Here is a 16166-nt window from a genome sequence, read left to right as displayed (position 1 = left end):
TCTACCGATACTTTGGGAGTTTCAAATACGCAGGAACATATCACCCCTGTCTGATTCACTCGACGGGTACCAGGGACTAAAATTGCCACCTGTGTACCTACCAGGTTGTGTGACCTTTCAACTCTACCTATCGTCTTCTACAAACCTGTCTCATGTACATTCCACTTGGCCTGATTGCCGACAACGTACTTTGTACGCTTCATGGGTGTAGCAATACTCGCATTCAGTAAGATAGAAGGGTTGAAACGATAAAAAACATGTTTTTACACACTCTGTGTTATTTATTTCTTGTAGCAAAAACTAATGTCAATTACTCAGCAAAATGTATACTTTTGAAGAATATGTACATCTGTATTTGTACTTGTCTACATTGATCGTCACATTTATAATGAACAATTCCCCAATTTTGAAATGGTACAAGGTAATGGTATGGATTATGGTTGCAGACACAGCAAATATTTGAATTACAAAGACTACGCCCAGTTTAAAGGCCCATGTGATGTGACATTTTACATTTTCTTTATGATTTTACATTCAAACAGAAATTAGTGTTGATCTAGTCAGTGAAGGATGAGTATGCTTCAATTAATCGGGAGAATTCACAGAGTACATGAAAAAATTGGAAGGCAAATTAAGAGGTGCAGCTGATGGGCCTATAAGTTGTATTATGGTCGATAGCACAGCTGATGGGCCTATAAGTTGTATTATGGTCGATAGCACAGCTGATGGGCCTATAAGTTGTATTATGGTCGATAGCACAGCTGATGGGCCTATAAGTTGTATTATGGTCGATAGCACAGCTGATGGGCCTATAAGTTGTATTATGGTCGATAGTACAGCTGACGGGCCTTTAAGTTGTGTTATTGTATGGTCTTTAACAGGGCATATGTCAACCTTCACGGTATTCAGATTTCACGATATACCAAGTCTTGTGACCCCGATTTAAATATATTGACCGTTTTGTGTACCCTGGAGAAAATCAGGCATGCTTTTGTCTAGAGCACCAGTTTTATGAATTTTGTCCATTAAATGTTTCTATCACGTGATAGGAGCAGGCAAATGGATCCATTCCTTACCTTCATGACAAGCTCTACGTGTGTATGTTTGAAATCACTTACGTACTCTATCAAGCAGAATAATTATGCAGTTGACCTTGATTGCAAGTCATTGGGCAAGAGCATGGCGATTGTGGTCTTACATGTAATTTAAAATGCAACAGTTTGGCTCTCCATTGTCGTCCGTACATTTGCTCTTCATGAGAAAACTTTCTTTGGCAGCCCTGTACCCAATGATACAGTGCCCTCTAGAAAGTCAACATCAAATTAAGTTATATTAATTTCCAAAATTGCACAAAGCTGTGAAAGAGCGATCCGATAAAACTATATTGGAGCTTCAATCAAAGCATCTGCAGACAACGTGTTTTCGATTGCAGCATGGACGACACGATGGATCGGTTTTGTAGCTGGCAACGGTTGTATTGTCTGTTGCGATATCATTTTTGATGAAAGTGGCTGCTGATTGGATCTGTTTTAGCGCCATTTTGTACTCTGTTGACGATGAATCCAGGGGTGTACTCTCTGCTGGATCCTCTTGGACGTTGAATATCAACGGAGGGTCATGCTTTTCTACTGGTCCCCTTTTCCCTCCGCACGAACTGGCTGCTGCGAAACTCTGACCTAGGACAGACAATGTCACCAAAGATAAAACAAAAATTAAGAGATAACACCGTGGTGATGGCTAAAACTTCAAATTGGATCAGATGGTGTATGGGTGGCTACTCAATGAAAAATAACTTTAATCTATATTTCAAAAGATATAACTGTTTTTTATGCTAGTATTCACGAACGAAAATTCTCTAAACCAAACTCGCTAGTTTATACTCTGATATAAGAAATCCTGGGGTCATGCACTGTATATGTTAGAACATTTTTACCTACCTGTCAGGTACATGGCTTTATATTTGCCGACTCTGTATGTATTAATATCTCCTGCTGTGCCAGCCGACAAACTATTAGGATGGAAGAGCGCCTGGAAATAGAAAATTAATTTCACTGTACTTCTAACCCACTCAAAATTGCAGTACAGAAATTGAAATGTGAAGTTTTACTCTGCAGCAATTTCAAAGTTGGCCATAAAACGACTCCCCTATTAAAGCAAGTATAACGTCATCGACTAAAAAAAAATCCCGAAAATGAAAGCCCTACCCTTTCTTCATAGACTCGCTTTCCATGGAATATCACATCAGATATATCAATGCCATCAAATTTCCTGTTGGGTGGCATGGCAAGCCCTGCTATGGCGGCCATTGTTGGGAATATGTCCATGGTACTGAGTAATGAATCGCAAACTTGTCCAGGTTGAATTCGGCCAGGCCAAGACACCATGGCGGGTTCACGGTGACCTGCTTCCCATGGCGTCAATTTTGCAGTGCTACCTCCACCGCCTGAGTGAGGGACAGAGGGGGAAGTTTATTGTAACATATTCACCATCACTCGCTATCTTGGGCCAGTGCGATTGTTTTAAGGATAAAATGCGCCTTGCACACTGACTCTCAGATTTATACAAGATTTTCCTAATCTACACTTACGATGCATTGCAAATATTCGCAAATATCTTTCTAGATCAGATACGGAACAGTTGATTCACGCTTTTGTCACATCTCGCATTGATTCATGTAATGCGCCAGTCAATGTAAACCCCCACCCCCCCCCACCTCGGGCGATACGGGAAAAATGTGGGGGATTAGACCGTGTGTGCCATAAAACTGTGCCCGAGGGGGTGGGGCAATTGCCTCGTTTTGATCCCCCTATTCCTTTGACGGACAGGCCCAGAAAATGTTCGTAAATAACTACGCATGCGCACGTATGCAGGGCCTGAAAATTACCCTGATCCGAGGTCCCGGACCAGTGATTTTTTATCCCGAACCAGTACAAATTACCTCTAAAAAGTCCGCAGACCAGTGCAAACGGGAGCCAATTTATTTTGCAAGGGAATTTCCAGTTTTTCCCAGATTGTGTTCTAGTGTCTTTTGACGAAAAATTAGAAACTACGTCCCCCCAAAATACCGAAGTTACTGAAACCATGGAGGTAGCAGAGACGAACTAAAGCCAGTTACACCATGGCTCCATGGTTACACTAAAACCAAGAGCCCATTGAGAGACTACGTCTTCTACCTACAAAATTACAATAATTATTGCGTCTTTAAGTCAATCAAACATTTAAAATTTAGTCTATTTCTTTCATCACAACGTAAACTCTAAAGGAAAATCAGTTACTCTATTACAGTTTGCGATTCATGATATGAGCCAGGCGATGTGCGTCCACTAGCCACTGCACTGCAAAAATCAAATGACGGGCCACGTACTCATTTTACATGTAAAATTTAATGTGGTAAAAACCAGACCATAGCCTCAGCTAAAAATATCAGCAACCCCACCATTGTGTGAAAATATTATATCTCTGTCTATCAAAGTAGTATTTTGCAGTAAAATTCTCTGAAAGGAGTCTCATTACAACTTTCCGATGGTCCGAATTTAGAAGGTCACCATGCTGAATTCCTTATATAGTCAAGATCCCCTAGCTCGATTGTAGTTGACCTTAACAAGAACCGCCTAGCTTGTCAAAACAGCGTTATGGCAATTTGCTATTGCTATCAAAAAGAAGTTCCTCTCAGGTATTTGGTGTTTTCAACCTATTTTTTTTACAATTTGAATGGAAAAGAATCAACCGCTGGGCAATTATAAAAATGAAGTGAACTTTATAGCAATAGTAAAAAAAACATGTCAAGTGTGTGTACAAGAACTTGAGCAAACTACCAAGTAAATGTTTATGCAGTGTGTCTGTATTACAAAGATTGGCAGTTTATGATGTATGTAAATCCAAGCAAATCTGATAGAAATGCATATATAACATGAGTATGAGAAATGAATCATTCTTGTATTGTTATGCAAATTGTTGAGGACCAGTGGATTTTACCTTTGGACCAGTGAAAAAAAAAGGTCACTGGTCCTGGGACCAGTGGGAAAAAACAGAAATTTTCAGGCCCTGGTAATGGTATGTTGTTGTTCAGAGCCGTAGCATGGCGGAAGGTGGCTGTCAAGGCCATGTGGGCCGGTAAGCAGCTTTTCGAAAGGCTATTGATGAACGCGATGCAGCAATATTTAGAGGTGTTTATGACAGTATATTTGTGATTGATGGCTGAAATATCGATAACCAAATAAATGATTTTCATCCGCTGTGTATTCTTATTTTTTGGAAAATTGAACATACCATACGCAAATTTCCCACATTTTTCCACGTGAGCGTGACATTTCGGACGTTCACGATGTGTCATCGACATGATCCAGCACTGAAAAGACCTCCGGGTCAACTCTATTTTGATAAAACTTAAAGGGACAAAGTCAGCCATTTTTCATGAATTTTGTTGATGCGAGATACTACTTATTTTGTTTGACATGTTGAAAGATACTTAGTGAATGAGTGACCATACATATATTCGACCCCGGTTTATACAAATTAAATAAAACCATCGCGAAAACGAATTAATGGTCATGACCATGAATTCATTTTCGTGATGGTTTGCATGTATCGCGTCTAAAACGGGGTCGAATATAAGCATGGTAGCCATTCATGCGGTATCTTTCGACATGTCAAACAATATAAGTAGTATCTCACATCAAACAAAATTCATGAAAAATGGCCGACTTTGTCCCTTTAAATTGCTGTCACAAAACCCTATTTAAATGATAAAAATTGTTCTAAATTTGAACATGAACTTTTTATATTGATGCAGGTTGTTACGACATGGAAATTCCAAAGAGTGGTTGTGTAGGAATTTACAAATTCCCCATCCCCATATGTGGGGGATTTACTTGGTTTAGGTGGGGATTTTCCAGATTGTCTTGCCCCAGGGGGTGGGGCATTTGGCAGATTTCACAGGACTAATTTCCAAATCCCCCACTAAACCCCGAGGTGGGGTGGGTGGGGGTTTACATTGACTGGCGCATAATTACCTTCATTATGGTCTTCCGAAATACTCAGTTAATCGCATTCAACGTATCCAGAATAGCTGCCAGAATTGCAACTCGCTCAAGAGTCACTGAGTATATAACCCCGATTTTGTTACAGTTGCATTGGCTGCCTGTTTCTCAACGTATTGTTTTTAAGATTCTTATCTTCACCTATAAATGTATCCATTCACTCGGTCAAAGTTATCTTTGTAGCATGGTTATTGTACATCCCAAACCGTCATCTGAGGTCCGCTGACCAATTTAAACTACGTCACGTACAAAGAAATATGGGGACCGTGCCTTCAGTATTGCCGCCCCTTTTTATGGAACAACCTTCCGATTGAGGTTCGTCGCTCCCCAAGCCTGCCAAGTTTTAAATCAAGTCTTAAAACACTTCTTTTTAGTTCTGATTTTAACTAAACTCATCCATTGTATTGATGTTTTTGTTTTGTTGTTCATTCCTGTTACCTTTTATAATATTGGCTGTATTTTACCCAGCGTCTCTGATCACACTTTTTGTGTGGATTTAGTCGCTTTATAAATGAATATATTATTATAATTATTATTATTATTATTATTATTATTATTACAGCCTGCATGGGTTTACTTTGAAGCTCTTAGAGTAAGTAAAGTTTCCATCTTCTTATTTTGTGAAAATCGAAAATTGAATTCCGCCCTAGAGTCATGACAGAGATGGCCGCCATTTTGAATTTCAAACATCAGTAAATTACAGGTAATTTGTTTACATAGTTCATGTAAAGAAAATTGCAACGTGACCCTCTACTATTATTCTTGATTTTGAAAGAGGGTGGGTAAAAGTTTCCTGGAAGAAAGTTTGGGGAAAAGTCTAAGTCTTAAGTCAAATTCGATGAGGGATTTTTACTATTATTCTACTGCATGTGACAGTTTTCCTGAAGTATGTAGACATCGCTTTTTGTAACTGACCCATATTAAGGTTTTTGGATGAAAAGCGACCCATTAGTGTTAAGTGATTTATTTCGTGAAAAAATGACCCATTCAGGAGGTATATACCCGTACACCTTCTATGGGAGTATTGGGGGGGTCTGAGGTAAATCTTTTCAGATTATGTATTTCATCTCCGACAGTGTTTTTATGCAAACAAAAATCACATTGTCAAGGTTACAACGTGAAAAGTACCTCACCAATCACTTTGTACCATGATCAAATTGTCAATTTTGGAATGTAGACCTATTTGCCATGCAGCGATCAACTAACCCCAGGAAAGCAATTTTTGACATTATTGTTCATCTTTTTCAAAAGCTACCACGCCCAACAAAAGCACAAATACGTTCATCTATATCAGTCCATACTTTGGTAACACCTACCAATTGTTTCCTGCCACGTGCCGGTAAAAGGTCCCTGGTCGCCCGCATACTGACATTTCGATACCCATGGTCCATTATCAGCTGTCAGGATGGATAATACAGAACACACAAATATAAAATTTCTTCAGAAATTTACAATACGTCACAGTTTAGAAACTGCGTGGAATCAATCTTCATCGATTTGCCAGATGCGGCCATTTTCAAAACGATATATCATCAATTAGAAATTGATATTTACATGTACACATGTATATATATATATATATATATATATATATATATATATATATATATATATATATATATATATAATATATTATGTGTGTATATATACATGTATTTTCCATCAATCCTTCCCTCTATCCATCCATCCATACTTAAAAACGCATGTGCGTATCCAATTACCAATTATTAGTCAACTCACCCATTGGTCACTCACTATAGCATACGTTTCTGCCTGTTATCTCAGGATAGGGTACGGTCCTCTCCGCGTCAATGATTTGAAAATATTTATTCACAGCAATAAGGACAAATTTATGGAGGAACTGAGAGTAGGGTTGCGCATTTGACAGTTTACCAATTGCAATAATCCGCGACTAAACGTCAATTAGTCAGCACAATCTCTTATGAAGGAAGAATTATGAGATAGGACTTGCCTGTAAACCAAACCATTGTATCGTTTTCAAGTCCATTTACTCGCAAAGCTTCCATAATGTCGCCAACAATACCATCCATCTCTTTTACCGTGTCTCCGTAGAAACCATGGACCGAAGTGTTTGTGTACCGGGCACTGTGCCCAAGAGGTACATGCATATGAGCGAAAGCAACGTACAGTAGAAATGGCTTTTCACTGCTTCCCCTGTCAAGTTGTAAAACAAAGGAATCATTGAAGATCATTGTGTTTTTTAATACCTTTTACTATTGCGAGGCTGAAAAGGCGAGGCTGCTTTCCCCACAACGTATATACTGTCTGTCTGGGTTGGTTGTTCGCAATTCATAGTCTGTAGTCCTTTTTTCTACCATTTATAATGCTGTACTAATGTTAGACATACTGGGGGAGGGGCGGTACTACACCTGTCTTTTTTCAATGCCCCTCCCAGGTTGAAACAGAACACTGAGTTTTACTTCGATGAAGACATACACCAATGACACCTACATTTGTTTTATAAGTTCAACCGCTTTATGACTGTATTTGTCAGAGAGGCTCCACAGATCGGCCGGTTGCTCGATGACCGTTCTGTTTTCCAGTAGAGGTAAAGCCCAGCCGGCGCTATCGTCACATTCGCCCATTTCACAATCTATTGGCAATAAAGGAAAATAGTCCTCAAACTTGCTTCTCTGTTGTTAGCATTGTCTATTTACATGACTTGAGGTCTTTTATTTATCAGTTTACATCTAAATTAAAATTCTCCAAAAATTCTGAGACGCAAAATGTTTTTTTTTCCTGCGTGCCCTAGTCTTAGATTACACACACAACCATATAGTATAAGATGTCAACACATCGATGACGTAATATCTTATGTACAACAGCAATATTAATCACATCATTTCTTTAAGCCAGGTACTTAAGGGTGAGATCTACTAGTTGCAAAAGAACAGCAATTTCTGGCCAACGATTGCCGTGAAGCTTTCACTGGCCCGGCAGTGCAAGACCAGGAGGATGGCGCCCTCAATAGTGAAAGTAGACTTGGTGCAAGTCAGTGAATAAAAGGTAGTTTGAACAGCCTTACTGTTATCTTGAGTATTTCATTCAAAACTATATGATTTTTGTGAACAGAAGTTATTATAGAAGTTGCCACTTCATCCCCATACACCAGATCATGAGAACACATTGTATTGGCGTCTGCGCAGTAGGGCTGAACACGATCCAGCTGGCTACCTGTCGAGGATAATTCGTCTGTTTCGAGTTCGCCCTACTCACTAATTTCACGCGAGCGATCACAAATTCTCAAGAAATTACCAATATAACTGACTTGAACATAGTCTACAGTGACACGGACATAATAAGAAGGTTAGCATGATGGTTTTATGTAATTTGGGCTTCAGACTGACCTACAGCGCCGCAATGAGTGCAATGGAGTGCCGCAATGAGAAACGAGTTTGTGAGCTCATCATAAGTTTTCAGTTTTACAGAAATTTTCCTTTCCAAGAAAATTAAAAAAAAGGAAACATTTTCATAATCTTGGTATAATTATGCAAGAAAACCTTTCCACAAACTCTACCGATGTACTTCACAAACCTGCGATTAATGTTTTTTATTGAAATCCTTTAATAGCACAGTGAAAGCCGAATTTCGTTAGCTTACCACAGATCAGCCCCACGTACCATTAGAAACGGAGATTGGGTGGAAAGTGAAAGTATCGTTGTCTTTACTGCAGGGTTTAGGTTCAGGAATACTATGCCCTGGGTGGTCACCACACCCTTCGTCATTACTCATTGGTACTCCCAAATAGTGATCAAACCCTGTATACAAAGAGACATGCCAGTGATGTTTGAAGACAAAGGTTAGGATCACGTCAAGTATGGAGTCGAATATGTGTTGCCTGTCACGTTAGCGAGACTTCTGATTTTGCATGTGTTATTTGAAAGCAGAAACTTGTCGTCAAGGAGACGCTTACCAACATGAGTGACCGTGGCTGAAACAAAGCATGTTTTTTCGGAGTGGTCATCACAGCAATGGGTGACCCCAACGGGTGATAGACAAGAAGGACAATTGTCTGGTCTGATTGACCGCTAAGTATACAGAACAATTTCTTCAAATGTAGACAGAAGTCTATTTTGTGCCTTGCATATCCAAATTCTACTCATACTTGACGTCCATTGTAGATACATGATACATATTCAGCTACATCATGCTGACCTACCCTGATCTATTTGGCTCTTAGACTGCCTATTACCATCCTTCGCACAAGGCGATAACGCTGGAATAGTTAAGCCTGGATGGTCCGTACACCCATTGCCAACAGTGAAAGGTATTCCATAATAAGATTCAAATCCTGTAAGTAAGGATATTGAGTAACGCCACCAATGACGTGTTCTACGACTTGGATTCTCTTCCGTTAGTACGATCGGTTATAGTGTCATGACAATAGGTTAGTTTACTAAATTAGCAAGTAGGTAAGTAAGTATTCGGAAATATAATAAGCAAGTCGCGGTATTTCAGTAGTAATGATTGCAAGCGAAGAAATGTATATTATACGCGAAGCAAGTGAGACAAATGCCCTGTAGGACCGGAGGTAGTAGTACGGAGCGTACGGGTCGCAGTAGCCTATCTGAGGGAGTTTATTCGGACAGGCGGTTATAGGGAGACTGCTGTTATATACTAGTACACTACGCCTACCTAACCAAGCCGTGCTGTCCAGACAATAGGGTGTCCCTGGCTCCGCAGTACCAGAACGTTTTTAATCAATAACCGCTTTTTGATGCCCCAAGGGCTGACACTATATTATGATTGAAAAAATGTTCAACGAATCTCTAATGTTAAAATGTCTCGTGCATTGTCGATTAGATGACTCAGAAAATGTTGTAGATATAACCTCGGATGTAGAGAGAAGAAAATCGCCGTAATGTTGGCATAGTTTACTTTTAATCCATGGTACAGGTGCACAAACATCGCCATTCCTTTCTACTCTTTGCTCATATAGACTAGCCTCTCCGAACTCTTTGGACTTACATCGTTTACATCGGAAGACCACACATTCTTCATGTAATTTTTCCTTCGAATATTACCTCCGATCAAAGTGCTCTGATTTCAAGCGCCTCGTGTCGAAAATATACTGTACTTAACATTAAAAATCAAAGTCACCAAAGCTTTCTCAAAATACAAAAGTACTAAATATTATATTTATTTCATTGCACGACTGAACTTTGCGAATCCCGGTTTAAAAAGGTAATAACATACTCTTGCTAACTTTCGGGTCTCAATATCGTTACAATTACTTAAAATATATTACAAGGTCAGGCAAAATATACTCGACGATATTGTAGCTTACATAAAGCCAATTATATCACGTGTATGATAGGGCTCGCGTTATACACTGACCTCCAAATCAAACAAACGAATAAGCTTACTCGTGAATGTCATCAAGCTTACCTCTGCCTAATGGATGGTAACTTCCATTTAATCCAAGATGCCATTTCCCTAAAATTTGATAAATCATTATATATTTAAATATATATATATATATATATATATATATATATATATATATATATATATATATATATAAAGACGCAAAATAATATATTTCCTCTTATTTCACTATTCAGCCTGTCAGTGATTGTGACAATTGAGCAAGGAAGTAACAGAAGTTTGTTTTTCTCAAGTAACATGTTACGATGATATTTAGACAAACCTATCATAGCAGTGTTGTATCCTGCAGCTTTGAACACTTCAGCAAATGTTGTCTCATTGAGTGGAAGTCCCTCTACGGCAGATGATGAAAACAGTTTGGTAACGCCATTACGGATACCAAGACGGGCAGTCAGCAGAGATGCCCGGGAGGGAGAACACACCGACGCCGCTGCATGGAAATCAGTAAATCTGCGTGCAAAGATTAAGAATTACCCGGTGGAAATAGTTACAGTCATTTGGTCTTTTTCAATTGATGAATATGGTTGTTCTTTCTCTTAAAGTTTCAATGCAACAGAATTTGATGCATATTTAAGATATAACAATTATGACAACTATGAGTAATTCTGAAACGTCCTGTTAAGACTAATTCCTGTTGTCAACTATGACGTCACAACCGTCTTCATAATAGTAAAATGTCACGTGACAGTTTCCCAGTTTTCTCTATACAACTATTTTACGGGCAGGAATAGCTAGGTCAAGTGACGGTCCCTGCAGGGACTGTGTTCAAGTACAAAGTTTTGATCTCAATGGTTGACAATAGCTCCCTATTCTGAGGAGGTGCATTTCACCTTGCAGTTCACATGGTGAGTATGCTCCTTATGGCCATTCTATCTTTCTGGCCAATCAATGCATTTATTTCCGCTCCAAGATACTACCAAATAAATCACGCATCCTGTGCCTTATGTATAGAAATGCCTCGAGTTGTTGCTGCAGATCTATTGTTTGATGTATACAATGCAACATTATGTAAATACAGTACTCTTTCGATATTTTTACTTGCTCTACAAGTTTTATTAAAACAGGGCCTATTTCTTACCGTTACATCTTACAGATCCAGAATTTGATAAAATGAATCGCACTGTACAGATTTCTGGCATTGAAAAAAATCATAAGCCCAAAGAAAGAAAAGTTTATACTGGAAATTATCTCTTTAAACTTGTTTCTTCCAGTAACCCTGCAGAAACTAATGACATGCATGAAAAGTATATTTATGGGGTGTTTTGAGATATATAAGAGTTTGATATATTAGTTGCAATTGTTTATATAGCCCTGTGAGTTTGGTTGATTTGTTGATGTGGACCAAAACCAACCAGCTTTGGGATCTGAATACCTACATCTATCTCACTGGATTCCTTGCGCTTTTACAGAAGTACAGTTCGCGGTTGCAGAGTTTTCGGCCCTGGGCGTTATCGTTGAAACTTCACTTGTGCTCCGTGACCTAATTTCAAAGAAACTTCAGGAGTTCCTGAACTAGGCCTACCTACAGACACTGGCGTACCATAGTTTACAAATTCTCTGCCATTTTACTGTGCCGCTGGGTATCCCTGAAGAGAGCCCTTTCCGGAACAATATTGGCGTTCGCCATTCCAGCTTCCGTTGGCATTATGGAAGGGTTCAGCCATTACGACCAGGCTCGACCATCAAATCGTTCTGCCAGTGTCTAAATTAGTGAACCCCCAAAAAATATGATGACTATCCCTTTTAAGCGGATGACTATTTTATAACCTGCGTTACCGCTTCCAAGGTAGTATATTTGAAACTTTTGATGCGTGTAATTTTGTTCTTCGTGTATGTTGAATTGGTTAGTATTTGGCTTGACGTTAAAGCCTTAAATTTAAAACCAAAGTCAGTCTAGAATATTTTTCAATTTTCAACGATTAACACAGTAACTAAACGAACACTGCTCAAGGAAACAAAATCGCAGCAATGCCCAGGCATCAGGTCCCAAATAGGAGGTACTCTGACCACTATACCGTGATACAAATTATATGTAATTAAATTTCAGAGTTACGACACAAAACGATATAAGTGATAAATTTCGTCTTTTCATGAGAAAAGTTTTACTCAACCATTTCTTGAATAACGATTAAAGATAAATAGAAAGCTTATAGTAATCCAAATTTAACTTCTATCAACAAAAGTCAGGTCTTTATTGCATTTACAAAAGTCAATACAAAAGTCAGCAGGAAGCCCAACGCTGGCCATAAAATTGATACTGATACTACAGGCTGCGTAAACATCGCACAGTGGTACAAACCATTTCTCTCATGGTGTATTTTAGAAAATAAACTGAATCGAATGAAGAATAATTCACAATTGACAACGATTGAGATTACCCGCTGATTTTAGTGTTTGCAATTGCTGTACCCAACCACTGAAGTTGATCGTCAATTTATTTATCTGGCCAAATGACTCCCTGTCTCACAAGGCATTTTGCTAAATGGCTTGACGGGTTAATGTGGTGTTCTCTGTAATATCTTGCTTTCACCACGCAACAGTGGAACACCTGAGTCAAAGCCCGCCATAAACCTGTCACTTCTACTTTACGGGCACAATTTTTGGCAAGACACGCCTTTTAAAACTTGCCAGTGTAAAGTGTTGACAGGACATATAAGGGACCGTTCAGTTTTTACGGCCGGGGGGGCGGCAAAATCCAGGGGGGGGGGGGTCATCGTAATTTTGGAATCGGCGAAGGGGCGTCATCGCTTTTTCACTGGTAGGAAAGGGGGGTCACCACATTTTCAAAAACATAATACCTACAATAAAGCTCACTTTATGCCATGGCCATGATCGACCCTCTTTACCGGCGGGCCGCCTTCGGTGGCCCACTACAATAAATATACTTTATGTATTACCGATGACCCTCTTAACGGGCAGACGCATTTGGCGGCCTACTCCAATTAGGTTTACTTCATGCAATGGCCATGATCGACCCTCTTTACCGGCGGGCCGCCTACGGCGACCCACTACAATAAATTGACTTTATTGTAATACCCCATGACAATCTTAATGGCAGGACGCCTTCAGAGGCCCTGTCCAGTAAAGTTTACTTCATGCAACGGCCATGATCGATATACAATGTGCATGTACATAAGTTGTCTAAGGAAATGAACTTAAAAATTGCCTTACACTCGTCCTAATTAACAGACGTTTGCATGGATGTGGCTGAGAAGTTTGTGCACTGGCATCTCTGCTACACGAATAAAGTGCGCCGCGTACCGGAGTTCAAATCCAAACCGTGCGGGTAAATTTGACAAATGGGTTTTGGTTACTTTTCAGCGCCGGGGAGGGGGGGGGTCATCAATTTTTTTCGTCTGACAAAGGGGGTCATCATTTTTTCACGAAAAAAGCAGGGGGTCTACATTTTTTTGAACACCGGCGACAAGATTTTGCCGCCCCCCAGGCCGTAAAACTGAACGGTCCCTAATATTTACATTCATTCGGACTACAGTAAAATGGAATCAGAGAATGTAACCCCGGGCTTTGTAATGTCTTCTTCACCGCACTCCCTGTGTGTTGTTGAGCAATAAAGTGATTGTATAAAAAGGTGGGGGGAATCACCTCATTTCCCGAACAAGGCATTTAAAGGATTAGCAATGGTGAAAATACCCTGCAAGTTCCCTTTATTGAACGACCCTGGATATTGAACGCTCTATCAACATGATCAAGAAAGAACAGTAAGATCTTTACTTTGTTATGAGAAAAACCTGATACAACTGTTACGGACGTGGCATACATATCTATCTGTGGCCCATATCACGAATTGCTCCAAAACAGTAAAATGAGCACAAAAAGCCCATATTACCTGGTCTACATTTTGGCAATGGCAGCTGTTTTTACTGAAAAGGAATATGAATTTAAAAGTCCTTGCAGAGGCAAGGACTTTCAAAATTTCAAGGTCAACCAAACAGATATTGATTTTCGACTTGCTTTTTGTAATAAAATATGTAGGACTGTAAACATGGTAAATAGGAAGGACTCAGTCGATTACGGTGGGCAAAAATACTCACACACCAATTTTCCCAGATCTGGGAAACAGTTGGAAATGTACATGTAACTATATAGCCAAATGAGTCCCTAGCTGACACCCTGTGTGTTTTGCTAATAGACTGCAAGATGATGTGCAACACTTAGCAATACCAGCTAATCACTTAGCCATATGTAGTTTGGGTTATGGTGTACAATCTTTATTTATATGGATGTAATGAACGAAAAAGTCCTCTAAACGGACTTCGTCAAACCTAAAAATAATTATAAATCTTACAGTTTATTTAGGAAACAAATAAGTATATCATGACCCACTTGCAAAAAAATTTGAAATTTACAATCGTAAAAAATATTCAGAATGTGATTGTGACCACCCCAAGGCTATATTTGGCCGTGTAACTGAAGCAGACACTGCCCTCAATCAGCCAAGTCCTGTCACATAACTTAGGTCACCTGACTAAGCGCTATTTCCCAGCATATGACCAGACTGCAACCACTTCGACGTACACGTACGTGCCCGTGGTTTTGATCACAGTCTCTTGTGGTTGGACGACCCCAGTGACCAAGGATTTTTTTCTGCATCACAGGGACTGTCCACCAAGTAACCACATGCGATTGTGGTTTTGTTTGATAAACGATGGATAAACCTCCATCTATGCATGAACCACTGTCCTTTCAAGTTCCATGGGACGTGTCTACAGATTTATCGCTGTCGTTTACTAGTGACAATGTATCTTGCAATTTTGGACATTCTACTAATTGTTAGTGCAATATAAAAGTGTCAGAGGATTGTCAATTGCTTAAAGAGGGCTGATTTTATTCATTTATGCCAATTAATATGTATTATCAAGAGGTATACAAATCTAATGAGTCATTATCGATGATGCATATTCGCTTTGATTGTGTGCCACATAAAAGGTCGCTCGTCATGTGCTTATGACGCAAACACTAATATTGTGTGTAACCTTAGAAGGTTGTTTGTTTGTTGTGTTCATACTGATTGGAAAATGTTGCTTACCTTACACCACTTTGGGCTAGCTGATCTAAATTTGGTGTATCTGAGGCGGTTTTATTCGGGTTCCAGTTAGCGCCGAGGTCACCCCATGCCACATCGTCGCCGAACAGAATAATAAAGTTTGGTGAACGTGCCGATTGTGAGAATGAAAGGCCAGAGAAGACGATTGCACAATAAGCTAGCAATGACATCGCTACTTGCAAAGTGACGTTGCAATTGTAGTCTTTAAACTTCTACTGTTGTGTTCACAAGGAGAATGTGAAAGGATGAGTGATACGCCTACCATGTTGTGCACTTTGACCTGGTGACGTAACAATCATGTGATGTAAACATTCCAATAATGTGAAGAATACCTATGCAACAGGTGTCTGTTTTGACTTCCACATATGGCTTTGTTTATTCTCAAGTTATACATATATTTGTACAATAGGTCCCCAAAATAGTTCCTCGTCGTAATGGTTTTAGCATTTATCTCACCAAATAGAAGTTTTATTTCATTTTAATGTGTATTATTTATTTAACATCTCTTAAGCTTACCACAACTAGATACAAACTTTGTGAGCTCTGAAGCTAACATCGGAAAGAACGGAAATGTCACCAGAATTAATCTTGACTATTTGGTAGCAAATCAAAATGTAATGTTTGAAGTATTCTTCAAAATGTGTTAAAGCTCC

The 16166-nt window shown here is 39.3% G+C and overlaps 1 protein-coding gene across 4 annotated transcripts; it reads right to left on the bottom strand.

Moving 5' to 3' along the window:
* Positions 1-258: 258 nt before the first annotated feature.
* On the bottom strand, positions 259-15803 carry LOC139120835 (arylsulfatase G-like). Of its 4 annotated transcripts, XM_070685425.1 has the most exons (11): positions 15496-15791; positions 10711-10898; positions 10449-10496; positions 9220-9351; positions 8681-8818; positions 7512-7653; positions 7012-7214; positions 6356-6436; positions 2205-2443; positions 1938-2028; positions 259-1676 (listed from the first exon to the last, which is right to left on the bottom strand). In XM_070685425.1, the coding sequence occupies exons 1-11, from the start codon at positions 15681-15683 to the stop codon at positions 1393-1395; spliced, it is 1734 nt and encodes a 577-aa protein (XP_070541526.1). In that variant the 5' UTR covers positions 15684-15791; the 3' UTR covers positions 259-1392. The 4 variants fall into 4 exon arrangements, with proteins under 4 accessions (XP_070541526.1, XP_070541528.1, XP_070541527.1 ...); XM_070685427.1 differs by lacking the exon at positions 8681-8818 and having other exon boundaries at positions 15496-15803; XM_070685426.1 differs by lacking the exon at positions 9220-9351.
* Between the last annotated feature and the right edge of the window lie 363 nt (positions 15804-16166).

The sequence above is a fragment of the Ptychodera flava genome, chromosome 20, assembly GCF_041260155.1.
Source record: "Ptychodera flava strain L36383 chromosome 20, AS_Pfla_20210202, whole genome shotgun sequence".
Classification (NCBI taxonomy): domain Eukaryota; kingdom Metazoa; phylum Hemichordata; class Enteropneusta; family Ptychoderidae; genus Ptychodera; species Ptychodera flava.
Note: the sequence above shows the minus strand (reverse complement) of the source record. Positions and strands in the feature narration are given on the sequence as shown.

Excerpts from the sequence above, each read along its gene's own strand:
- LOC139120835 (XM_070685425.1), bottom strand. The coding sequence starts at position 15,683 with ATGTCATTGCTAGCTTATTGTGCAATCGTCTTCTCTGGCCTTTCATTC. Across the intron at positions 10,899-15,495 it reads CTAGCCCAAAGTGGTGTAAG|ATTTACTGATTTCCATGCAG; the intron begins GTAAGCAACATT and ends CTTTGCACGCAG. Across the intron at positions 6,437-7,011 it reads TACAATGGTTTGGTTTACAG|CTGATAATGGACCATGGGTA; the intron begins GCAAGTCCTATC and ends CCATCCTGACAG.